This window comes from Zonotrichia albicollis, chromosome Z, assembly GCF_047830755.1.
Source record: "Zonotrichia albicollis isolate bZonAlb1 chromosome Z, bZonAlb1.hap1, whole genome shotgun sequence".
Lineage (NCBI taxonomy): Eukaryota > Metazoa > Chordata > Aves > Passeriformes > Passerellidae > Zonotrichia > Zonotrichia albicollis.
The window spans coordinates 49,945,771-49,972,769 of NC_133860.1; the positions used below are offsets into that span (position 1 = coordinate 49,945,771).

The 26,999-nt window shown below is 39.2% G+C and overlaps 1 protein-coding gene across 3 annotated transcripts in view; it reads right to left on the minus strand.

Moving 5' to 3' along the window:
* Positions 1 to 26,999, minus strand: part of TTC39B (tetratricopeptide repeat domain 39B) — a 78,237-nt gene that overhangs the window by 12,152 nt on the left and 39,086 nt on the right. For all 3 annotated transcript variants that reach the window (XR_012578039.1, XM_074532622.1, XM_014267851.3), the window contains 11 exons: positions 12,110 to 12,214; positions 10,720 to 10,851; positions 8,885 to 8,961; positions 7,682 to 7,749; positions 5,683 to 5,747; positions 5,417 to 5,522; positions 3,982 to 4,047; positions 2,313 to 2,421; positions 1,430 to 1,497; positions 1,283 to 1,342; positions 817 to 978 (listed from right to left, as the gene is read on the minus strand). Coding sequence is in view for 2 of the 3 variants with exons in the window: in XM_074532622.1 (XP_074388723.1) it covers positions 817 to 978; positions 1,283 to 1,342; positions 1,430 to 1,497; positions 2,313 to 2,421; positions 3,982 to 4,047; positions 5,417 to 5,522; positions 5,683 to 5,747; positions 7,682 to 7,749; positions 8,885 to 8,961; positions 10,720 to 10,851; positions 12,110 to 12,214 (1,018 nt within the window). In the remaining variant the exon portion in view is untranslated. The remainder of the gene's footprint in view (positions 1 to 816; positions 979 to 1,282; positions 1,343 to 1,429; positions 1,498 to 2,312; positions 2,422 to 3,981; positions 4,048 to 5,416; positions 5,523 to 5,682; positions 5,748 to 7,681; positions 7,750 to 8,884; positions 8,962 to 10,719; positions 10,852 to 12,109; positions 12,215 to 26,999) is intronic.

The following is a 26,999-nucleotide window of genomic DNA, read 5'->3' on the forward strand; positions in this document are numbered from 1 at the left end:
AGGAGAATTTATTATTACCACAAACCACTGTCAAAGAGATGAGGTTAAATGACTTAACTGCTCTAAAGTCCATTACTGTTATTATACGATCTATTACATGCAGAGACATGAAAAAACCAGACGGAAATGTCTGGGTACTGATTCAAGGAATGTTTAATAACTGGGTTTTGCAGGAAAAAAAAATCCGTAATTCTATTAAAGACACTTGCATTTCATGCTGAATATACTATTCTCTTCCTCTTTTGCCAAGAATTAGATGTATACCCTTTTTCATTAAGATAATAAAAGAGTAATCTATAGAGGAACAGATAATAATAATGCATAAAAGGTTACTGGCTTGCTTCATACTGTGAAAAATGTTTTTACAAGGAAAAGGTTATCTGATAGCCCGGCTTTTCTTGTGAGATCCTGTCCCCAGCAGCCTTTCTCATTTTGTGCCACAAAGCATCTGAAGATTAGGTGTGTGTGTTTATAAACACCAAACACAGTTTCTTCAGCCAAGTTTTACTAGTGAATATTAGAATTTGACTTGAGACACAAGTTTACAGTTTTCCCATCCCTCTTCTTTCTCCCAACCCGGGTAAGCACCTCCATTTTTGGAGGGGCCAAAGCATTGCTGCTTATGGTTCTGCTGCTTCAAAATGTGAGAAATAAAAAGTCATCCCTAACCACCCAGTTAAAACAGTTTGGTCCCATTGTGTCTCTGTTTATGAGTTTCTCAGGAAGGCAAACACTACACTTATTGTGCAAAATTAAAAGTGACTTTAACTGTAGAGACCACTGGTATACCACAACAATGTCCACCTGCCCATTTACCTTAGACCACCTGCTCTCTTTGCTGAGCAGGTCTGCATACCGATATGCCTGAAGCCAGTCCTGCTGGAAGGTGTAGCACCACATCAGTTCCCAGTAACAGAGATGATGAATCTGTTTCCACTCTTGCTGGGCTGCTATGCAGTCTTGGAACCTCAACTGTGCCTATGAGTAAGTAGTTAAGGAAGAATGATGAAAACTGGCTCAATTATACCTTCATGTGAGAACAGTGTCTAATTACAGGACAAGCTCTTACCTAGCACCCAGGTGGAAAAACACCTGACAAGTAAAATAAGATAAACTTCCCTTTCAGTCTCACTTAGAGAGGGGGCTGGAATCAACATTGACAGTGAATGTGAACAGGGGTAACAGCATACTTATCAGTCCAACTGATACACAGATGAATTAATTGTTTTTCCTCCTCAGGCTAAACACTAAACAAAAATTTTAGAAAAAAAATATCATTTACCTTTTCAAAATTTCCTTTCAGTATATCTATTCTGGCAGCATAAAATAGAATAATGGAACCCTTGAAAAGAGATGAGAAAAATAACCAATTAGGAGTTTGAGCATAGGGAAATACATTTCTGTTATAAAATTTATTAGAAATACGCACATTTGGAAATTTCAGGAGGTAGGGTTCAAGGAGACTGTCTGCTTCCTGAAGGTTGGCTTCCCCTGTACCTAGAAAACGTAACAAACCAACCTCAATGTACTTAAAAGAATCCAAGTTTTCACATTGTATTTGATAGATCAATGGATGATAGCTTTATGTGAAAGCAGAATTATTTCATCATACTGTGTTTCTATAAACTAAATTCTTGTCCCAAAGATACTTTGTGATTTAAAAATACTAAATGTCTGTAAATTGAAAAAAATTACAGACAATATAGGAATATTTTTTAGACTGTTCCATCACTGATCCTAGTTATATTTTTAAATCCCTTTAATTGCTTTAGCAAGATAGGAAAACATCCTCAGCTGCCTCTTCTCCTAATTTTGAAATCAGTAATGAAATACAAGTGATACTGGAAGAAATGAAGTTCTCCTTAATTTCCTGATGAGCCTGAGGGACAAGTACTAAAATACTTAAATATTAAAGAATGAGAAAATATATGGTAAAGGAGCATATAGAATTAATTACAACTTCCAGCTCTAAATGGCAAAAATAGTTAGTTCTGGTTGCATAGCTTTTTTCTGGAGATAGTTTTCACAACATCTAATTTAAATTTATGGACTATGATTTTTCTGTACTTAATAATATTTTGCAATATTTTGCTGTTGAGACAGCCCAGCAAATGGACCAAGATGTTGGTATACTGCTACCTACCCTCACTATTTCTGCAGACACAACTTTGTCATGGATATTAATTTTAGATCATAATTAAGTATACAGCAAACTCCTATTTGGCCACAATTTTGAAATTCTGTTATAAAAATAAATCACAATATCTATCATAACGTGTAGCATGACTGAAAAGCTACACAGTGGGTCTCACCAAGGATTAAGGAGACGTAAGTATGATAAACCAACAGGGTGAAAGTACACAGAATGGCCCTCAAACTGCTGCCAGATGCGCCTTCCCGTAGTTGGCAGAGGCCCAACTCCTAAGAAATATCACAAACACATGCAGAATTAACTGTAAGTATACAGAGTTACTATCAATTTTTTCTGGCTAATGAAAATTCAATTTTCCTTTAGATGTAAGTATTTCACAATTCAGTACTTATCTCAAATCCAACAAAACCCTCTACCAAAATATTTCTGTCACAGCTAACAGCACTCAGGAAGAAGACTAATCTAACTCTTAATAAAATCATGCATTTCAGTGCTCTGGTGAAATGGGAACACCACATGAACCATGCAGACACACAGGTCTACAACCCTTCCCCACTGTGTTCTGACTCTGAACCTTTCAGAATAATATCCTTCCATCTGTGTTCAGTGGGAAACTCTCTCAACTGTTCCAGTGCTACTTGTTGGTGTGAGACTTCCTCCACTGAAAACCCTGGCTATCCTCAATGCTCTTCCATCAAGTCAGCCATAAGTCAACTATTTTGAGGCTCTGACCAAAATATTACCTCTGCTGATACACCAATGTCTAAAGACAGATCCAGATTCATGGAGCCTTATGCAGATCTTAACACATGAGATTTCCCTTATGTTTCTGTTTAGACCCATTACATAGCAGCTTGACTATCTGAGGGGTGTTGAGCTCACAGCTTCCCTAATCAAAAGCAGTGACTCCTCAGAAACACATTTTTGCCTCAAAACAAATAGTAACAGATCAGTTTTATTGCATAGCAACTTGATGAATTATTGGAGAATTCAAGCACCACACAAAAAAAATTGTGATGATATTTCAAAATCATTCTTTTCTTCCAGCCTTTACTGCATTTTTAGTCAGGGAAAAATAGGTATTTTGGAAGAGCTTCAGCAAGAACCAGGTTTTACGGAGGAAGAAATGGAACGAACTGGTCTCTACTGAAGTCTAATTTTACAGCAGGAGAACCATATTGTGGACAATCTAACAGCAATAAGACCATATGGTGACTGCAGCTATAGTAATTTGAAGTTCAGTTGTGTGTAGTTCTGTGGGTCACCTCATTACAGTTTCTTACTTGAGGTTTTTTTAGGTTTTTCATTTCTTATGGGCATCAAAAGGAGTTTTAAAGAGCTGTAAAATAATTAAAAAACAAGTTACAAATATTTTTGTCATCCATGAGAGAAAGGTGTACCTAGAGTCCAGGATGACACATGATATTCAGAATTTTTTTTTTCCCAAAGAAATGGGCTGGGATTTGTGTGGAAAAATGTAGAAATATGATTCTTCCCTCAGTTACTGGTGAGGAATGTCAATTTCTGACTACATAAACTAGGAAAAAAAGTTGATATCCCCTACTTAAGGATCAGCTAAAGGAAGGGATATTGCATTGGCAAAATCTCCTCTTAAGTAAACTGGTCCTTTCTCATGCATGTTAAAGAGTGGAGTATCACCATATGTGCTTTTATGCCTGTATCATCTAACACATTTCTCTTTTTAACAACAGTAAAATACTGATAAACAATCAAAATTATACTTCCAGTGTGGAATACATGGCATTAAATCCATCCAGTCTTTTATCTGAGAAAAAATTATTTGAAAAAGCAAGTATCAAATTGAATACCCTATTGCCAGAAAATCCAATAAATTCTAGAAGTCGGAGGATCCTTCCTGGTAAAAGTGACAGCATCTGAAATACATTTAAAAATAAAAAGATAACTGCAAACATGTACACTTCAAAAAAAAAGTTACATTGTTATAAATGAGAACCAAAAAGGCCAGCTGCTATGTTAAATGTTATTAGACATTAGTAAAAATTTAGTAAAAATTTTTTACATTAGTAAAAAATTAAAAGATGAAAGAACCTGAAAGTAAACATGCATGCTCAGAATTCTGATGACCAGAATTCTGATCCAGCATGAAAATAGACAGAGTCCAGCTGTGCTTCTTTAGAGAATGACTGATTTTTCTATCTTCAGCTGGTTAAAATTGCTTAAAAACTGTGGGTCTTTTAGAATGAAAGTCTTACCTATTTTAGTATGACTCACAACCTACAACTGCCATGTTCCCATACTATTATTTCATTTTATTGGGAGTCTCACAGAGGCTCTACTTGTTCCTCCTGTGGGAGTACTGAATCAGCAGATCAGTGAGCATAATGGTTTTAGAAATACTAGCTGTTGCTATCATCCTTTAGCCCTCCATGATAGGCATTTTTGATCCCTTTGTTACTGCATCCTCCACATCCTACGCAACAGAAAATGTACAAACATCATAACCACCTTTTCAATAGCATTAAGAAGCAGGTCAACTTGAGGGTCAGTTTTTAGAAAGCTCCATTCACCCTAATACATTTTGCCCATCAGACACTTTTTCTGTTAAGCCTCCTACTGAGAGGACCCCATGAAGAATAGGAGAGGCAAGAACACTTATGAACACAGTTGCTTGAATTTTAAAGTCAGGTGCAGATAAACCTGAGTTCTTCTGACCATACTTAAAATTGGCCATCTCCTGTCTAGAATGATACAGAAATTAACATACTGGCAGAAATCAGCTTTAACCATTGCCATGACAGATGTGAAAAGGTAACTGTAGCAAATTGTAAAGAAAAGGCTATTTTCCTTTGCACAAACTCAGTAAACTACTGTTCATTCTTCTACGTATCTATGAGAATCTAGAGTATGTCACTGAAGTAAAAGAATGGGATACATGGGGGAGTTAAAATTAAACAGTCACTCCAGGCATTTTGTAACCACAGCATAAGCATCTTTAAAAATCCTGCTACACACAGGTAGATGCAGCTCCCTTTTCACTTCAGAAATAGATGTATTAGTTACTCACAGAGAACTAAACTGTTCAGAATAAACTAACAGAAACATCCCAGAAAGCATGCACACACCCAGAAGTTAATGCTGGTTTCACATGGCATAAAACCTCCAAACCCCATATCTCTATTTTACAAATGTGTAAATGTTAAATCAGTTACAGTAGCACATATACAAACAAAGACAGTCCTACAGAATAACCCAATGGCCTTTCTGTAGAAGAAGAAGTCATACCAAGTTGAATGCTCCAATTCCAAGTTTTACTCCTCCTTCAAACTGGTAGTACGTTTCATTTTTGCTTTTGTTCCCCTGAGTCGTCTGTAGCACCTGATGACATTCCCTTGTGATGGAGAAAAAAAGGAGGGAAGGGGAAACACAACATAGAAATTACTGACTGATGACTAGGATAGATACAAAATATTCCTTTGTATTTTGGGAGCATTAATGCCACTCCAACTGCTTACATTACTTTTGAAGTCAAGTGTTTTCTAATAGCTTACTTGTATATTTGGTAACTTGTCCTAATTTTCAGGCCACCTTTGATAAAGTTGATCATATTTTCATCCTGGAAAAAAAGACCTAACTGTAAAATATTTTGTGATCATATTACACATAACACATACATAAAAATCCTCCAGCTACATATAAATTTATTAATAAGCTTATGTCATAGTAGGAAACACTAAAAACGTTTTTCAGTCACTAGATGAGTCTCTAAGACTGACATTAACACTTGCTCTAAGTTGTCAGGGAAACATTTCTTTAGTGCACATTACAAATTCTAAAACTGAAGAGAGAGATGAAAAAGAAAGTCAAAGTGTTAGTTATGGCAGAATTTGTGATGTATCTAAACGAACCAAGAAAGCTCTCCACCAGATGGTGCTGCAGGAACTGTTTCAATATTTGGAAATGGCGATTCTGACATACACAAGGAAGCCTACAGAAACTGGCAGAAGACAAAATGAAAAATCCCTCGAACAGATGAAACTATTGCTGATCAAAAGTAACTACCTGTGTTACTCAATTTATGTGCTTACTAATCTCTAGCAAAACCAAAACAAAGCCACAATATACTTGCCATCAAAACTAAATTCCTGAAAAGCAAAATATTGGTTCAATAGCATGAATTTTTTTCTCCTAGAATTCAAATAAAAGGGGAAGATGCTGGCATTTCAGAAATGCAAATTTAAATACTTAGGAACAGTATATACAATATGGAAAATGAAAAGAGCAACAAAAAAAGGCCTCAGAATGATCAACCAAATGAAAGTATGGCTTTCATAAAAAGATTACCATTTTAAAACTCCTCATCTCTCTTGTCTGCAAGTCTGAACACCCAAATGCAAGTGTTTCAGTACAAGAATTCTATTTCCCTCTGAATGTTTACATTTTTGTTATCATCATCATCATCCTAACACTAATTATGATCAGCCAAAGATGAAAAATATGAGGCAGCACAGCAATCAGCAGAGTAGGGTATTACAGTCAAAAGCAATACAGATGTGGTGTTATGGAGAAAATATACATCTAATGTTTTTTTATTATTTTATACTGTCCTAACTCACCACCTCCAACAACATTCTTTTCATGGTTAAAACAGACTCCACCCATCGAATAAAAATAAAAGAGGGTTGCTTCCACATGGCTAGTAAAGGAGCAAGCTAATTACAGGAAAGACTAGCATTCCACTAATAGTATTTCCTGACACTTCTGGCCAAATCAAGTAGTTCCTAAGTCATAAGCAAAAGGAACTTAATCTGACCTTAGTGTATCCTGTGTGCCTCGCTTCTTTCTCATAATTTATACTGGAAAAGATCATCTATAATATATATTTAATAAACACTTGTTAAACACTCACATATCTTCAAAAAGTATGATGAACAACTCCTGCTTTCAGGAATCAAGTTTCAAATTGAATTTGAAAACTCTGTAGCATGAAGTCCCTGAATTACAACCTAAATCACTAGCACCACACAGTATAAAATACCAGATCTTTCTGTGAGCTGAATTGCTACCTCAGCAATGCTAAGCATGCCCATTTTATAAGCATTAATTATTGTATTATTCCTGACACCATGTGCACACAGAGCAAGATGGAATTGGAAATTACACATGTGTATCAGCTGAAGTTTTGTTAGTTGGAAAACATTCTACTCATTCATGCAAAAAATGACTTGTACTTTTAAACAATACACTTCCTCATACTTGAAAATATTTTTATGTAGGCACTGGACGCTGTCCAATGTGATCCAATGTGCAAATCATTTAAACATACCATTTTGTATAAAACAGGAGGTATGTTTAAAAGGTGGTATGTTTATACCTTAGGGTAACACCTTGATATCTGAATATCATCTTTGGTTATTCATACAAACAAAGAGAGAACTTTGCTTAGCAGCACAAGATTTACCATACTTTCAACTGCTGCCATGAAATAACATTCAATAGCAAAAACTTTTTGTTTGAACATCCCATCTTTTGTTGAGAAACTGACTTTACCTGTACGAAGGTGAGAGCAGCTTTCTGTAATAAGCACTCAGCATAGCAGATTTCAGCATGCATTTCCTCTATATAAGAAAGAAAAGTTATTTACTATCAGCAATGTCATTGTCAATACTGTCTTCTTGGGGTCAATGGAACAAACAAAATGCTGCCAAGACAAGAAAGAAAAAAAAAAAGAAAGAAAAAAAAAAAAGCAAAATTCTGCTGTTGCCATTTCAGTAATTGCTGAGTAATAGCTCTAACACACAAATCCCAACAGAATTCTTCTATTTGTCTTCTCAGACAAAACATTGTCAGAGCTGACCTCAGCCTATGGCAAAAGCTACTTGACATTCTGGTAGATGGATCTCCTACAATTTTCATTGATTCTAAGCTTAACAGCCCACTGCAACTCAGTGTTTCAGGCCTCCTTCCACGTCTTACAAGAAATTTCTGCAAATGAATAGTAACCCTCACGGAGGTTCAGGCTTTTCCTACATCCACTGAGACATTATGAACAGATTTTCACCAAGTCATGCTTAACAAACTGAAAGCCCCAGGCAGACTTTCTGTCTTCATGCAGCACTAAAGTACATTTGATTTAACACACATGACACAAGTTGCTCTGCACCCATGCTGCAAGACCAGCCACATGCACAAGGCTGCTGTATGTACAGTGCATACGTGGTGAGTTTGATGTGTCCAAGTATTAAAGAGGATTCTTGTGCCAGGTTAGAAAAAAATGCATACTTGACTCTGCCTGAATCAGAAATAGGAGATCAGCATTTTCAGAGCCATGAACAATGTACTGATACCATTTCCCAAAACACCTTAAGGCAAAACAGACAAGCACAAAACTTGTTAATATATTCAGATTCCAATGCAACTAATGACAAGGATGTACTCCTCCGCATCAATGGTTCTTAAACTTTTGGGAGCTCTCTTAAGTCAAAAAAAGGAAGTTTCCCTTCAGTCCTATAATGTGTTGTGAAAGGCATTCCTTTCTTAATTCATGCATGCTCAGAGACAAAAAAACCCCATTAGCCTGAATTCTCCACTGAAGCTTTGCATTCAAATTAGAAAAGATTATATACATGATTTGCATGTTTATTACTGTAAGACACCAGTAAAGTCAGAGTTAAGCATATTTGTATACATTGGTAGGGGTAGTTTTGAGCTTTTTTCACTTTTTTATTTTAACTGTGTTATTTAACTACTTACCTTCAGTCAACTGATCCACTGTCTGTTTAGAAACTAGATTGGACAAGGATTCCACCACTGTGCTTCTTTTCCTGAATCTAAATAGGTTGTGCATGGAAGAAAAGAAAGCCATACATTTCAACACAAACCTGAATTTAATAACTGGAATTCTTAAAAACTTCCAACCAAAATTTACAGAGATTCTTAGCAAAACGATCATGTGTCAACAGTTTCAATTCTTTCAGTAGTCTAAAGACTTGTATGCCTCTAGGCTAAAGAGCCTATCCAACATTAAATGCATGCTTGCAATTTCCATTAATCTACATTAAATGTGTGACAGCTTCAACCCCACTGCCACTCACTAGCTACAAAGGTGTCACTGATGCTGGGCAAGACACTTTAACTGGAATTCAAAGTTTTATGAATTGCGTTTTTCTGTTTCTTAAACATGCACGCAAAATTAGAATGAAAAAATGAAAAGGAGCTCTGTTTTCAACCAACATGTTTCAGTATTTTATGGTGGTTTATGCCAGATAAAATGCCATAAAAGCACATACTTTACTTCCAAGAGATCTCAACTCACATTCTAATTCCAAAAATTAATTTTTGGAAAAAAATTACAAACAACTCGGCGTTATGAAGAAGCTAGAGAAACAACTATATTCAGAAAATGAATGCACTCTGTAAGCCAAGGAGTCACTGATTATAAATACTAACCATTAGCTTATCATTTTTGTTTACACTATACATTGACAATTGTGGGATCCTGAGAAGAAGATTATAACACTACACATTAACATAATGCACACAAGAAAAGAGTCAATTAAGGTACATGTAGTTATGGTAATTCTTCAACTTTCAACATTTAATTGCCTTTCTCTTGCATTTTTATGAGTTTTGCGACAGACTAGATTAGAGTACTCATGAATTAAAGTTTATATCCTGCAGAGATGAAATCCTGTAGTGCAGACTAGAGGCACATCTAATCTTCAGACACACTAAACAACATAGTTCAGATGAAACTGCAAATTGATAGCACATCCAAAAAAGATGCAGAAACTGCTGACTCCTCTTCTTCAGACAGCATCTGATAACGTTTTCTCATTTCTTTTTTGCCATGGCTAAGATGATGATAATGTAAAATGTCTAAACTAATATTTGGCAGTCATGTTTTGGGAAATAATTGTGATAAACTAGACTAACCAATATTGAAGAAGAGATTTGTTTAAACTTTAGCTTCCACAACCCATTCTCTAAGGTTTTTTTTTTTTGATGTTCAAAGAAAGACCAGAAGCAAAATGTTCAGTCCAGATAATTTCTGATGTGAGCAACAGAAATTGCTCTTAACATCGTTAATTTTAAAGTAATCTAAACACATTTGTAACAACAACAAAAAAAACTTATTTGGTTTTCAGCAGAAACCTTAGTACAAGCTTAATTGTATTAGACTATTGGTTCAACCTTTGGAAACAACTTTTTTAAGATGTTTGCATGCTGAGAGGGGACAATTCAAAATATAGGCCTTGAAACTTTTGGATAAACAAGAAGTCACAGATGCCAATGGCTCAGACAGTTGAAAAATGTCAGTTTATGTGTAGGTCTACACAGTGAAACAATCATTTAACTAAATGTAGTAGCTATTAATACCCACACAGGACAAGTCTGTTGTTGCCACAACACCATGTAGAAAAATATCTTCACCAGTAATGTAGTGGGACTTACTCCACCTTTACAAATTTAGTCCACTCTCATACAGACAAGAGCCTGCTTTAAAAACATACAGAGAACTGGGGTATGTCACAAATAATACTTTTTGGATTTAGTATCTCATTACAGTTGGGATTGCTTGGGCTCACCTTTGGCAGGTTTGCAAAGCATCCTTCATTGTAGAAATTCCCACTTGTATATCCTGCTGTTCAAAGGTCATTGCAGCTTGCATAACTAAAATAGTGCTGTATCCAAGTGCATGGTACATACTATCTTTGGACCTAGGGAAAACATGAATGTTGTGCATTTAAGCAACACTTTACAATGCAATACAAAATTAAATGCAGAGACACTTGTGTAAATTTGTGAACAGATGGAAGAATTAAGCAGGAAAGTAACAGATCTGATAATATAATCTACAAATGTTTATTGGATAATTAGGACTTAAATAGCCTTGAACAGACATCATTTTAGCTCACTTTCTCGACTTGTTAGAGAGAGCTCACATCTCATGAGTTCATAATAGATAAGGATAATAAACTTCAGGGTGAGACTTCAAAAACAATGTCTCCTGAGTTTTATTCTCCCTGACCTTGGAGCAAGAAAGATCCTGGTACTCCAACAGTAATATCATCTTCCCCTGAGCTTAACTGCAACTAATTCTAAGAGATAATATTCCTGGCCTACTGCCTTCCTCACGTGAGCTCTCCAGACCACTAAAAGCAAACACTTGACAGCTGCGTCACCCTTCTGATGTTTCATTTAAAGCTGTCTTTGAGCTTGTTTGTACAACATCAACCAGCATATCACTCTTAATCCATTCTTACTAGCACCAAACAGAGGGAGAATATTACTTCACTGTATTGACATTGGCTACATATCCCTCTTGCCAACACATCCTTCAATACCACGCGCTCCTTTCAGGCACAGACAAGAGAAGAATGGTGGATGGGATTCAGATCCCAGTCCTAAAGATCAGCCACTCAGACTGCCTCCCAATGAAGTCACAGATAAGACAGGTTTCATCTGTGAACTTCTCCATATTCTTTAATTCCCTACATCTGCACTGCCATACTTTTCTTCTCAGTGGAAGAAAGGCAACAGGGGAACAAGGAAAATAGTCAGAACATAAAAAGATGAGCTTAAAGATAAGCACCAGACTCAAACATAAAATAAAACATAACCAAAAGACTATTCTGGAGCTTTGCTCCAGCTTTTCTGTATTGTCAAAACCACTTTCATTTTACAAATTATTTGATCAAAGGTGCATTGAATATGGTCTTGCTCCCCCGCCTCTCCCCTCTGCTTGAGGACAGACAGACAGCTAGAGTGATCAACTCTATAACATCACAATTCAGTGCTTCATAAACAATGTTAGATGATTTTACTGACCCAAAAAAAAAGTTTAAAAAACACAAATATGGAGAAATTTTGGAAAAAAGATAATAAATTAAAATTACTACCTTCAGACACTTTAAATTAACCTTCAGGTATTAAATACTGTCTGTTTACAACAACTTCAGGAAATAACAATCTCACCATGGACGAAGTAGTTCCAGCGCTTCAGAGAACTTATTGTTTAGAAATAAGTTCAGTGCCATTGAACATTCTTCCAGAGCACACTTGAGATCCATTTTGGATGCCCTAAAAAACAGATTCTTAGTTTAATCACACTGTAAATATAAACAAAAATATTTTAAATGCCTTTTCGTTATGTAACACAGGTCTTTTGTGGTGATTTTGTTTTCATAATTTAATTTTTCAAAACTAAAGCATATGCCTGACACTTTATCTATGTTACACAGGTGCATTGTTTATTTAAGTGATGTTTATAGCTCCGTCCTCCTAATCTTACCAGAAAAATTCTCAAAATTTATCATCATGTCCAAGCTCTCAATCTTTCCCATCAGTAGAAATGCTGTTCCATAGCCTGTGCTCATATCAGAATCTCAAAAGAGATCACAAGACAATATTTTAATCTAAAAAAAAATCAGTAAAGACACATACAGCAAACAGGTATACTACAAACAGTTCTGTCAGAAACCTAGCTATGCCAATAGCTTTTGTTCATCCTAATTCACTGCAAGTAAAAGCACTTGCACTTGCTTAAGCAGAACCCATCTCAACAAACCCATTCTTTGGCCAGTTCTGTCTGAAATACTCAGGGGCACTCACAAATTATTCCGTGGGCCGAACCTGCAACAAACTGACAATCATGGTAGTGACATACTGCCAGAGGCTACACAGCCATCAATGTGCACAGATGGATCTGGAAAAGATAATCTCTCTACAGCTTTAAAACAACAGGTTTAAACTAGATAATGGGCTTTCTCCAAGCACAGTTAAGCAGTGGTAAGCAACAGATCATGTCAATGAGATAAATATTTAAGTACTCAACTAAAGTGAAGAACTCTAAAGGAGGAATTTAAGAAAAGAACAACAGAGGAGTACAGCTGCTCTAACAGTTAAGACACACACAAAACAAAGAGTGGGGTGGACATGAAAATATGACTTGACAGGGGGCTTTTTTGCCCTCCAAAGAACAGTGTTAAAATGGCTTATAAAGATCAAAACTTTTTTAAATCGTTCAATTTTATTAAATAATTCCAGGAATACCATCTGCTAGCAAAAACATTCCAAATAAGTATTTTTAACTACATTTAAAGGCTTATTTTTTTCCTAGTACATAAGCAAGGACCTGAGTTAGTCCCTTAATAACACATTATCCCTGCCCTCTGTGCGTTCCCATGCTTTTGTATCTTAACTTTTCACATCTGTGTCTAATGAAACTCTTTTCACTTGGTCCATGCCTAGTTATATTACTCATTCCATTTGCTCTGCCTTTCCTGCTAGGAAGAATGGGTTAGTTGCTTTCAAAAGTTTTTCAAGAAGGTAAAAACAAAAGGTGGGAAGAGAGTGGGGAGGGATTTTTTCCTTCTTTTAAATACCAATTTGGCACTAGTTGTCTTTAGTGGCAAAATAAAAAACAACACCACCACCACATCAGTAACTGAAGTTCATACCTACTAGACACCAAGAATGAGTTTTTATTTCTTCATACTTGCACACTACAATTATTTTGTGACTAGCACTGAAGCAGTGGCCTGTTCCAGGTCTGTCCCCAAACAAATGCCAAGATCAGTATTAAGGTGTGTGGAATCTTCAAAATTACAGAGGACAAATGGCCCTTTTGGTCCTCTCCTCCTTGCAGGCATGGTTACTAACTTTGTGGAGGGCCAAGAACTCTGTCAGCCATGGGAACAGAAAAACCCCTTGTGAGGCAATTTTCTGCTGCACAGACTATGGAGAATATTAATGGTGATCTGAAGTCAAGAGAGGGAAGAGAATGGCAAACAAGGCAGGTATAATCATACAGTTCATAAAACAATCTGAAGAAACATAGACACTGGTAACTACAGGTAATTTAACAACTGATGAAAGCCTTAAACACTAAGTTTCAATATACTGGTGTTCAGCCTCAAAACAGTATGCTTCCCACATGAGAAACATGAGCAGAGAAATAATATCACAGTACTCCACCATTGTAGCACTTCTCCGAAGGCAAGGACCAAGATCTAAGGGCAACATTTTGTTTTCAACTGCTTTACTAAGCCTCATCTTAATGAACAGAAATACATTTTCTGTACTTCTATGCTGTAAATCTGCACACTTCCACCTCTGCAATCAGAAACTGCTGGAACTTCCACTAGTCAGAAAACCTAATCTTTATTTCATTTAACACACCCATGGACATGTCAGCATTTTAGCTGCATGTATGGATGGTTTGCCATCAGGCTCCCAAATCCCATCACACCACCAGCTTGAGCATCACCACAGTATATCAGTATTTGCAAACTGATCTCACAAACCACGGTTGTGTAAGGACACAAAACTGTATTTTTCCAGCTAAATGGGTAAGAAACATATCTCTCCAGCACCTGGCTATCATGTTTCTTTCCCTTTATTACAGACTCATTCCCCTGATGCTGCCTATATGCGACCAAAGTCTGCATACAATGCAAACAGTATTCCTTAAGTTAATGTATTTAATGTTCCCTGCATCAAGCATGTAAATGATGTTACTCTGCCACTTCAGACATAAAACTTGGGAAGCCAGTTTTCTCAAACTGTCATTTCTGGTAAGTGAATCATATTCTCTACCAGAAATTTCCCCATTCCTGTTTCATTACTCTCCACATATGTTTTCTAATGTTTTCCTACATCCGGCAGCACAAGAACATAACCAGAAGGATTTGTTGCAACTTAGATTCCTAACTTGATAGCAGAATAGTCAGAAGAAAGGAGCACACTGACTCAGAAGCAACCTGATTATCTTTGCTGGCATTTCTATGCAGTGGCTCAGAATAAGTGCATTTCCTCTTCTACTCCCGAAACATCACAAACTAATTTCCACAGCAAGTTACCAGACTAGCGAACAGTTCAGTCAGTAATCCTGACTCACACTCTCTTTCTGACTCATGCTGTTTTCCTTCTATCTTATTTTTTCCCCTATCTCCTGTTCTGAAATGGACAGGAACTTTATACATTTTAGTACATTAGATGAACATACTCTTTAATCTAACCCAGAGCAGATTAAGTTAACACTACTTCCGTGATGTTATTATGGATTTTACACCTAGTGATTTATTATGGATTTTACACCTGGTGTCATGGTTTAACCCCAGGGGACAGTCAAGCCCCATACAGCAGCTCACTCACTTCCCCAGCAGTGGGATCAGGGAGAGAACTGAAGGGCAAAAGCTAGAAAACTCATGGGCTGAGATAAAGACAGTTTAATAGGGAAAGCAAAAGCCTCACACACAAGAAATGCAAAAAAGGAACTAACTCACTGCTTTCCATGGGCAGGAAGGTGTTCAGCCATCTCCAGGATAGCAGGGGGCCCTATCACAGATAACGGTGACTTGAGAAGACAAACATCATGACTACAAATGTCCACCCTTCCTCCTTCTTCTCCCAACTTTATATACTGAGCATGATGTTGTATGGTATAGAATATCCCTTTGGCGCCCAGTTTGGGTCACCTGCGCCTGCTGTGTCACTTTCCAATCTCCCACATACATGCAGTCCCCTTGCCTGTGTGACTACACGAAAAGCAGAAAAGGCCTTAGCTGTGGAAGGTGGTGATCAGGGAGGTCCCTGAGCAGCAGTAACAAAAATATCTCCATATTATCAACCCTATGTTCAGCACAAATCCAAAACACAGCCCCATACGAGATGCTATGAAAAAGGTTAACTCTACCCTAGCCAAAACTAACACTTATCCGCCCCTTATTCCATACCCTTTATGTCACACCAAATGTCACACTTTCCAATACCCTATCACCTTCCCTACTTACCTGTTTTGACAGATATACAGAAAGACATCATTCCCCTAGTCTGCGGAACACCTTTGTCAAATGTTCATACAACGTCCAAAAAAAATTTTTTTTCTTGAATCCATGCAGTCTATGACCTTGTCCATCACCCTTGGTAACAGCCTTTTGTCTTAAGTTGCAAATATAAGATGTGGCTGGGGGTGTAAATTCTATTGCCATCTGTCAGAAGTGGGCAGTTATCTTCTGTTAATTGGGCCACTTGCTAAAACCAGGTGGGGCAGTTTTCTTTATCTCTTCCACAACCCATCCTCCCTCCAGGAGGATATTTTCTGTTAATATGCCACTGAGTCTCACTGTATGACTGATAAAATTACATCATCCCATTGTGAGATGCTCCACCCACGGGGAGGAGCCAAGCATTCCTACTTGGATATAATCTGAGATTTGGAACACCACAGGCAGCCTTTTCCCACTGGATTCCCAGAGGAGCAGCTTTTTCCACTGGATTCCCAGAGGAAGACCAAGCCCATCTACACTGTCACTGGACCTTCAGAGGAAACCTGCACCCTTTTACAAGACCATTGTTTCAATAGGACCACATCTGTCATTGCAAGAGGACTGCAGCCACCATTCAATCAGACTGCTACCAACAGCGTGACCAAAAGGGTGTCAGGTTGTATTCTGACTGCCAGTATTGTTTTATATTACTGCATTTTTATTTTTGTGTTTTTTTATTTTTCCTAATAACTGTTATTACTACTCCCATATCTTTGCCTGAGAGCCCCTTTAATTTCAAAATCATAAAAATTCAGAAGGAGAGGGTTTACATTTTCCATTTTAAGAGAGGCTCCTACCTTCCTTAGCAGACACCTGTCTTTTCAAACCAAGACAATTTTCCAACCAGGCAGCAATGTTTTGCCACAATTTAGCAGCCCAGATGGGTTTACCCCTACATTGCCAGTTATTCTGCTTCCACTGCTGCCACCCCCACCACAGGGCGACCACCCATGAATCAGTACAGAGGTATAAAAAAAAAACATTGTTCATTTCTCTCCTTCAATAAAGTCTAAGGCCAACTGGATGGCTTTCATCTCTCTTTATTTACTCAATTCATGTTCTCCTCCAGCAATTTCTGTGACTTGTCACAGGGGACTCCATACAGCTGCTTTCCCACAAGCAAAAGGATTAATCAGTAAACAAGGCATATTGCTTCTCAGTTTCTGGAAAATTATTATGTACTGGGGACTCTTCAGTGCAAGCCTGGTGACATTCCAAAAATCTTTGCCTTCTGGCCAGCTCATGATTAATTCCAAGTTTCCTGGATGAGAAGGGTTTCCTATCCAAACTCTTTATGTGATCAATGCAACTCCTTTAGTCCTTTTGAGCATCCAACTCAACGCAGGTAACTGGTGCCAGAAGCTGTGTGTCAGTACCGATCATCTCTGAAAGGTGCCAGTATCTCCTTTTCAGTTAGAATATAGTGGGCTTCAGATCCTCTGTACGCTCAGCTCCAAAAACATAGACGTCAGCCTCAAAACTTCCCTGGTGCTTTTTGCCAGAGGCTCCAGGTAGGTCCAGCTGTTCCATAAACTCTCTCCAGCTGCAATAAAAAGCCTATTTTTTACACATGTTCAGACTGGCCCTATTCAGACTGGCTCAAAGGCTACAGCATGAACTATTTCCTACTTGATTTGTTCAATGGCTTGTTGCTGCTCAGAGGGCTATTTGAAATCATTCTTCTTCCAGGTCACTTGACAGACAGGGCTACAATCAGACTGCAAGCTGGAATGTGCATTCTACAAAATCCCACACAACCAAGAAAGTCTTGTCTTTTTCTTGCTAGTTGCTGAAGACATCACTGTTACCTTAATAAAAACCATTGGGATCTGACAATGTCCATTTTGATTCCTAAAAGCCGGATCTCTGTGTAGGTCCCTTTACCTTATCCTGTTTTATGGCAAAATCAGCTTTTAAAAGGATTGGATTATTTGCTTATTTTTCTCAAAAAGACTGTATTTTCTCACAAAATGGCATCATTAACACACTGCAGGTGTTTCAGAGCTTCACCTTGTTCCAGTCTTCATCAGTCTGTGGCAGATGATACAGCTGTATTTCCTTCTGACTGGCAGTCAATTCCAGGTACTATGGACACACCTCCAAACAAAAGTAAACTGTGGCCTGCACTCTACTCTCAAAGGGACTAACAAAAACACAACAGCAGTATCAATTGTGGCACCATGTGGCTTCCTTTGACTCCAGCTCATATGGAAGTTCCTATAGATCCAGTACACCACGACTCAGAGGTGGTACAACTTCATTCAAGCCACAGTTTACTGTCAGCCTCCACTCTCCACTGGACTTTAATACTGGCCATACAGGGTTGTTAAAGGTAAGCAGGTCTTGCTGACCACTCTGTGGCTCTCTAGGTGACAAATTAGTTTATAAATGGAAATTGGAGAGTGAGATTGTGAGACACTGCTTCTAGTGCACTGTTGTGGTGGTAACTGGCACCTGCTGTTCTTCAGCCCAAGAGCAAAAGGGATGTCTGAAATTTCCTCAGTCTACAGGGTAGTTATACCAAAGCCCATCAGCAGCATTTTGAATCCTTCACATATCCTCTCCTGAGACAGTCTATGTGAAGGATGAAGGAAGCCTCTGCTCCCGTCAAGATAGGGTACTTCTGCCACTCACGGCAGTCAGGCTAGTCTCAGCTTCCAAAACAGTCAGCTCTTTGGATCCCTCTGTCATCCCAGAAATCCAAATGGATCCATCCCTATGCAGCTTGATGACATTAGGGTACATTGTGCACCACTGTCTACTGAAACCACTCCTGTGGCCCCACTCCTGTGGGGCTCCTGTGCCAGGTCATCAAACCCACACAGTCCAATAAACCTGGTTATTTCTCTCCTCCCCTCGGAGGAGGCAGGGCCCCTTCAATACTGGTCACAATGTTTCCTACTATTATCTTGCAGAAATGGACTTGTACTTCTCTCCATATGTTGTATTGCATTCAATAGTTTATTTGTTGTTTTGCAATAGGTTTGGTATTTTGCACTGAATAGTATGTTTGTATCACATGGTTTGTTCTGTTTTTTCCCTCTCCCCCAAAGCCCCTGGTTGTGGTGGTGGTCTCTCCCCAGGTCATTCCTCCTCTCACCCCTCCCATCGCTTCCATCCCATTGGCTTTGACACCTCTCCTCCACCCCCGTTCCCCTGGGTTTAAAAGCTCCCACAATGAGACTCTCGATCTTTTTTTTTCTCTCCCGGATCCTCTGGAGTAGTTCCATAATAAATGTGGGACCTTCGTCCCGAGGAGAAAGACCGACTCCAGTCTTTTACTTTTTACTTGTAAGACTGTGAAGGGCCCGAGAGTCCAGAGCTAGCCAGACTGGACTGCCCCCAAAGGCCCCAGGTCAAGCTTACATCCACAGAGTCAGTAATGCGATCGGACTGAAAAATCTGCCTGAAAAACTGTTTACAGGAGACTGGAGCAGCAACTTCAAGTTATGGCTGTTTTTCCCTGCAATTCCCACACCAGTGCATCTACAATCAAGGTATTCCCATCCATCCCACTTCCTTGTCTCCTCTCCATTGTCCCGCAGGTAAAACCCTAGGGTGCCCCATGGTGTGTATCTTCTATATCCTCTCTCTCAAAGAAAAAGGATACCTGCTGTCAGTTACTGAAATGTAAGCTCACACAGATGGGGTGTATGACATATTCCCTCTGAGTTGCTGGAGCTCCTGCATCAGTTCATCAGTTAGCTTCTCCACAGATTCTGTGATGGAGGAAGAAATACTGTCTTTATATTACCCGAGCTGCCAAATATGCATCAATTGCTGTTGGTGGTGCATCATCTTTCCAAATTACTGTTCTCAAAGGTACTGTTTCATGTGCCCTTGCTGCACTGCATAGAAATTTCTGCAACATGAGTAGTTGACACAAGATGTGGTCTGGCTCTGTGGGGACCTGGGTTTTGACCACATGAAAATACTTAATTTCTTGAACAGCTAATTCCCTTAGGAAGTGAGTCACTTTCTCTACTTCAGTCCATCTGTCTAAATTACATGGAATATCATCTTTACAGGGATACCTTCTCCCCCTCACACTTGATAAAAATCATGGCCAGAGGTCTTTTCCCCCATTGCTTTGTCAGTGTCTGGATCCTTGGCAAGTGATCTCAGCCTGGCTCCTTACCCTCTCATTCCACACTGTTGGCTCCATTCTCCCACCAGCGCACTAGCTAGGCAGCAATATAGTCACGGATGACTGCTGAAATCTTCTGATGTCTCCCACAGCTCCCTCAGGGATAGGGATCAATTCATGTCACTTCTGGTTCCTGTGATGGCCTTGATAATGGCTCTGAAAAATCATCCTTGTGATGGTTCTGCTTCATCATCCTCACTCTCCTTGTCATTGACTGTTTTTTGCTAAAGCTTTTTGACTGGGTGATTTTGATGTATCTTTCTTCTGCTTCTGTGCAGGGTTCACCAACACCAGCCCATGCTGATTCTCTCCTTCAGTGGTTTCAGTGCCATCGCCACAGTTGGGGGGAGTGGAGCAGTCACAGTGTCTTTCAGGTGGCTGGAGCAGCTGCAGAGCCTGTTGTCATCTCACTGTCATATTTATAGACCTTCTTTTTCTCCTGCAGATACTAAGCAGCGTTGAACATCGTGACAGAACAACTTTTTTCAAAATTTTAGTAGTTTTTCTGGATTCGGCATTTGTTCAGGAGTAAAAGATGCAAGCACACTGAAGGTGCTCACTGCCCTAGGTACTGGCCCATACAACCCCAAACACCCTGCCATTCTGAATTATCCAGCTTTTGGGCAGATCTCATGTTATTAGTCTGACCTTAAACAAAATCTGAACCATATGCAACAACATGCTGGCTCCTAGCAAAAAAACCCAGGCTGTTTTGAAGGGCAGTCAAAGGATATTCAGGAATCTTTAAAATCTTGACTACCAGCCTGGAAGACAAGGAAGGAAAAAAAAAAGGAGGAGAAAAAGATATAGGAAGGTGTCTCCCTCATAGGCTGTTCCTCTGAGGAACCAAAAAACCAGAGATGTGTTTATTAATTGCTCCCAGTAGGTGACTCCCAAGGCACATAGGTGCCTGCAATCTTGCATACAGACACATCACGCTGGTGACCAGCGACATTATCATGTGATAAGCCCATTCCATAAAATACAACACACAGAACATGTACTGCAAGTAAGAAATTATTTCGATAATATAGACAAAATACGACAAGTATGAGAGCAAATAAATCCATATTGTAACCAGCAACTATTAAACCAATAAAATTAATATTTATAACAATTTTATTTTAACACACTCTAGTCAGATATCTTCTGATCTCAACCCTTTGCGCCCCACACTGGGCACCAAAAGAGACTCATGTGGTTTAATCTCAGATGACAGCCAAGCCCCATGCAGCTGCTCACTCACTCTCACACTGGTGGGAAGGAACTGGAAGGGTAAAAGAGCTAGAAAATTTGTGGGTTGAGATAAAGGGAATTCAATCGGGAAAACAAAAGCTCTACAAACAAGCAAAGCAAAACAAGGAATCAACTCACTGCTTCCCATGAGCAGGCAGGTGCTCAGCCATCTCCAGGAAAGCAGGGCCCCATCACACATAATGGTGACATAAAAAGACAAATGCTGTCACTGTGAATGTCCTCCCCTTCTTCCTTCTTCCCCCCACTTTATATACTGAGCATGATGTCATGCTCTGGTCTGGAACATCCCTTTGGTCAGCTTGGGTCACCTGAACTGCAGAATCACATATAATTAACTAGATTGGAAAAGGCCTTGGAGATCAAGTCCAGTCTATGACCAAACACCACTGTGTCAGCTAGGCCATAGCACTAAATGCCACACCAAGTCTTGATTCTTAAACACCTCCAAGGGTGGTGACTCCACCACCTTCCTAGGCAGCCAAAGCCAAGTCTTTCTTTCTGTGAAACAATTCTTCCTAATGCCCAACCTGGACCTCCCCTGGTGTAGCTTAAGACTGAGTCTTCTTGTCATGTCACTGGTTGCCTGTGAAAAGAGACTCATCCCCACCTGGCTACAGCCTCCTTTCAGGCAGTTGTACAGAATGATAAGGTCACCCCTGAGCCTCCTCTTTTTCAGGTTAAACAAACCCAGCTTCCTCAGCCACACCTGATAGCATTTGTGCTCCAGACCTTTCATCAACTCCACTGCCCTTCTCCTAACACACTCCAGCATCTCAACATTCTTCCTAAATTGAGGGCGCCAGAACTGGACACAGCATTTGAGATGTGGCTTCGCCAGTGCTGAGTACAGGAGGACAATCCCTGCCCTGCTCCTGCTGCCACACCATTGCTGGCACAGGCCAGGATGCCATTGGCCTTCTTGGCCACCTGGGCACTGCTGGCTCATGTTCAGCTGCTGTCAGTCACTTTCCTGAGGTCCATTTTTGCCTGGCCACTGTCCAGCCACTCTATTCCAGCCTGGGGCACTAGCTATTGAGGCCAAAGTGCAGGACCTGGCACTTGACCTTGTTAAACCTCTTTTTGTTGCACTCCACCCATCGATCCAGCCTGTCCAGGTCCTGCTGCAGAACCCTCCAGCTTCCCTACAGCTCATCGATACTTGCACCCAATTTGGTGCATCTGTGAATTTACTGCAGACATACCTGATCTGCCAATCCAGACTATCAATAAAGATATTTAATGGGGCTGGTCCCAACACTGATCCCTGGGGGACACCATCATTGAGCAGCCACCAGCTGGATGTGGCACCGTTCCCCTCCACTCTCTGGGCCCGGCCACCCAGCCAGTTCTGAACCCAGCACAGAGTGCTCCTGTCCAAGCCATGGGCTGCCAGCTTTTCCAGGAAAGTGCTGTGGGAGACAGTGCCAAAGGCTTGCTGAAGTCCAAACAGACAACATCTACCAGTTGATTCACCAGGTCATAAAAAGAAACCAGGTTGGTCAGGCAGGACCTGCACCTCTGAAATACATGCTGGCTGCCCCTCTCATGTGCCCTCCCAACCTCCTCACCAATGTGGCATTACAGAAGGTGGAAAAGGCCTTGGCCGTGTGTGAGCCCTGATCACCAGTTACAAAAGCATCCTTGTATTATCAATCCCATGTTCAGCACAAACCCAAAACACAGCCCCATACCAGCCACTGTGAAGAAAGTTAATGCTACCCCAGGCCAATGAAATAAAAAGGATCAGAAAATTGTGCTATACTGAATGTTACAGCAAGATAATAACGTTACATTACAAGGAGAATAAAATGCTACTGTATTACCGTCCTGACACTTTAGGGATTTTTTTTTTCCCCAACAGATAGCATTTTTTAGGTTTTCCTCTCACTGCTATTTCAAACTTCTTTCAGGAAAAAAAGAGGAAATGTTGTGAATCCCAGCAATAGTTTGTGTACTTTTGAGTTTGATGATAAACTAATGAAATTATTCTAATTCAGTGGGAATATACTGTCCATAAGCAAGTTAATTATTAGCAACTTTAAGTAAGGTTCTTCTAACAAGCTACTTGGAACCACAACAGAAACAAAGCATAAGAATACAACCTGAAAACCCCAGACATACTGGAATACTCACTTATTAGGACGACAGTCCCCAAGATGAACACAGAACAAAAACATTATTAATTTAAAGCATCAGAACAGTTTTCAACTTAAGTTCCTTTCCTTTTTCCCCCCCTCTGTAGATTAATAGAAAAACAGAGCATAACTACCAGCCTAAAAAGAGGAAAAGTCAGTACATTAGTATTTAAAAGCTATGTAAACATGAGTAATGAGTTAGGCAATGACATGCATCTCTCTACATCAGGGCTTAGTCTAAGAGTATTCCTGTAAAGCCATTATATAGCTGAAGTTGAACCTTAACTTGGTATATGTGGCTGTCTTTGTATTTGCAGAAGATTTAGTAAGCTTTTAACAATCACCCCAGGTGCAATGATTTACCAACTCTTCTCTTAAAAGGGGTTTCAGGAGGTAGTAATGGGAGAACTGCAGAAAAAAATTTACCTGTTATCTACCAGTGCTTTCCACCTTTTATATTAAATCTTTAGGACTGGGTCCCACATCACCTTTTTAACATCAGCTAGACTCAAGTGTTCAAGCAACACTTTACATGAATAGGGATTGAAGAATTTAGTTCTTAAACTTGTAAAACATTTTGTTGGCTTTTTTTACAACACAGCCAAAATCAAATCAGCCTTATCTGATAAACAACACTGAATTGCCAGCAAATTGGTTTCATTCAGCTGTTCTAATCAAAGGTAGCCTCACTACAGTTACTAAAAATGTTTGCAATGATTAGTGAGAATAAAGCAAAATTTTAAGTAATACAGACCACAAAAAAGTGAAACTAGCAATAACTGTTTTAAGATAATCATATTAAGATGCAAATCTGACACAAACTAAAGGAAAAATAAGGTCTCCTAAAAATGCAGGAAATATGGAGAAAATGCTATTTTGAGTAAAAGTATCAAGAAAACAAGATGCATTACAATTAAGAGAAAATTTTCCCAGGACATAAATACTGTAGCCAACAAGTGACCCTTAACATTTAGATGAGCTAAATCAGAAGGAAAGTATTTTAGAGGCATTTACCTTCATAAACTTAAATAAGTATCACCTCGTGCGTAAACTACAGTATCGGCAGCAAGAAGCTACCGTATGTAGTACTCTTCTTGAACAGCATTTATCCAAGTGTCTGCTGAAGTATTTACTGCCAAACTAACAATGACAAAAACAGCTTTAAAATGGATTGCTCTCAGTTGGTTCTTGTCTTCTGGAGGAAGATTGTTAAGTCAAATAGTCATAATATGCTGTCAAAATCTGATACTGTCACTATACAGAATGTTTATATGCTTCCTGCAGTAGATCTTTCCCTCTGCAGCAAAGAATTGGTTCAACAAAACTCAATATTGAACTGCTTATATTTTACCATATCAAAAAGAGTAACTATCTTAAACAGCCACAACATGACTTCTTAACAGGAATTAACAGTTGATCCTCAGTAGAATCTATCCCATACTTTCATTTTCTTGGCTAGAAGGCTCTGACTATTTTTGTAAACTGCTCTACTTCAACTTTAGTGATCCCTTGTAGTGTCCAAGAACAGCGATAATTTTAAAGTGTTTTACTTGACAGGAATCCTTTTCTCTTCCCTCCACATACCAAGGGAACTATGTGCAAACCACACTATGCTTTTTCCACACACCTGACCCTGAGCTGTGTACTTCCATGCCTGCTTAGCATAAAATAAACTCAAATCCAGCCCTCCCATGCAGAGGTCCCAGGGCCTGCCACTAGGGCTGAAATGCCCCAGCCCTAGAGAGGCCAAAGCAGGCAAGGAGAAACACCCCTCTACGCTTAGGGTGAGAAGTGCCTCCCTCCCATAGGCCATTGCAGGCACTTGTTAATGTCTTGAGTTCTATTAGTTTGTACAGTTGTTCCACCCCAGTTCAGGCCTCGTTCACCATATTTGTACATTCCCTAGAATGTTCTCCCCTCTCCTGATCCCCATTGGTCCCACTTTGTCGCAGTGTTCCATTCCTATTACTCTACTGATTCCCCTGGTTGGCTGTCTCTGCTCTGCACCACTTCCACCTGTTCCCATTGGTCCTTGACCCTCAGATCAACCCCTTTTTCCCACATAAAATCCTGTGCCACTCAGCCCAAGTTCATCTTTGTCCCTGGACCCCCTCCAAAGCAATAATCAGCTTTTGGATCTCCAAACAAAGACCTTCCCCTCTTTTGTCAGCCATTGTAGCAAGTGTGCTCTGGACCCCAAGAGCGCTGGTCGCTCTCAGAAGAGCCTGCTGAAGCACACTGCTTCACTCCCAGTCTCCTTGGAAGACTTTCTCCCAGCCAGCATCAAAAGCTGGACTAAAATTACAGTATCAAACATCACAGTTTGCAGGTCACAGACATAATAAATCATCACTTCATGTTCATGTCTTGCATAACTTCACATTGCAAAAATGAACTTGATGTCCTCTTGCCTGGTTTTACTATACAGCAGAAATCCAAAACATTTGAAAAACTGTCACCATCATATTACTACTCTTTTTTTAAACTGAAATGACTCAGACACCTTGTATTACTGCAGCAAAAGTCTGTTCCTGGCATAATTCTTTTTGCTGTGTTTTAATTTTAAACGATGCTTCAGATTAGAAGCATGTCACTAGGACAAGAATACTAACATCCTTATTTCTGCAACATTTAAAAATCATACATTAAGAAAAAGGTAATTGTTAAGGAACACGTTCTTTGTTGATTTCTGTCAGTCCTCAAACATTCAAACACTGGAAGTCCTGTCATAATCTGATGTTACTTCAGTCTCCGTGAAGGGGAAAGAGGAATCCTCCTTTGCTGTGGCAGAGACTCCTTCTGCCTAGCTCTGTAAAATACTATACAAACCCCATATCTTTTATTTTCTTTGACTATTTTATCTTCCACCGACATGTGTCAATTCCTCTTGTGATTAACACCTTTCCTCTGTAAGGTTTCACATTCTTCCAATAAAGTTTAAGTAGAAAACACAGACTGTGTGTCTGTGAGTAATAGGAAGCATCTCTATCATGTTTATTTAAGGAAACACCAGTGAAGTATGGCTCTTAGTACCTTTTTAATGTTCATCCAAATAGAGAGCAGTCTCCTGTGTCTGAAAAGCTTGCAGGATTGCTTATCTCCTCGTGAACACTTTCTTCTGATGTTTTGTCCTTAAAATACCTATTTTAAGGCAGCATTTGATGTTTTTATAGGCACAGCTAGCAACTGCAAAGATTTGAAATGTCCAACAGGAACCACTTTCACATAAAGACTAGCATAGACCCATGTGTATTCACTGTACCTGAGCAATCATACAGACAACTCAGATATTATTTCTGTCTGGAAATATTTCTTCAAATAACTTTCTTCATGTTTTGAAAGCACTGGACTTCTCACCACTAAGTTTGTAATTTTAAAAGAAAAATGGCTTATGCATCTTATCCCTCTCATGTATCACTCATATACCCAACAACAGTAATACTCATTTTCTGTCTAGTGCTGTACCAAAATTTAGATTCAATCCCTTCTTAAAGGAC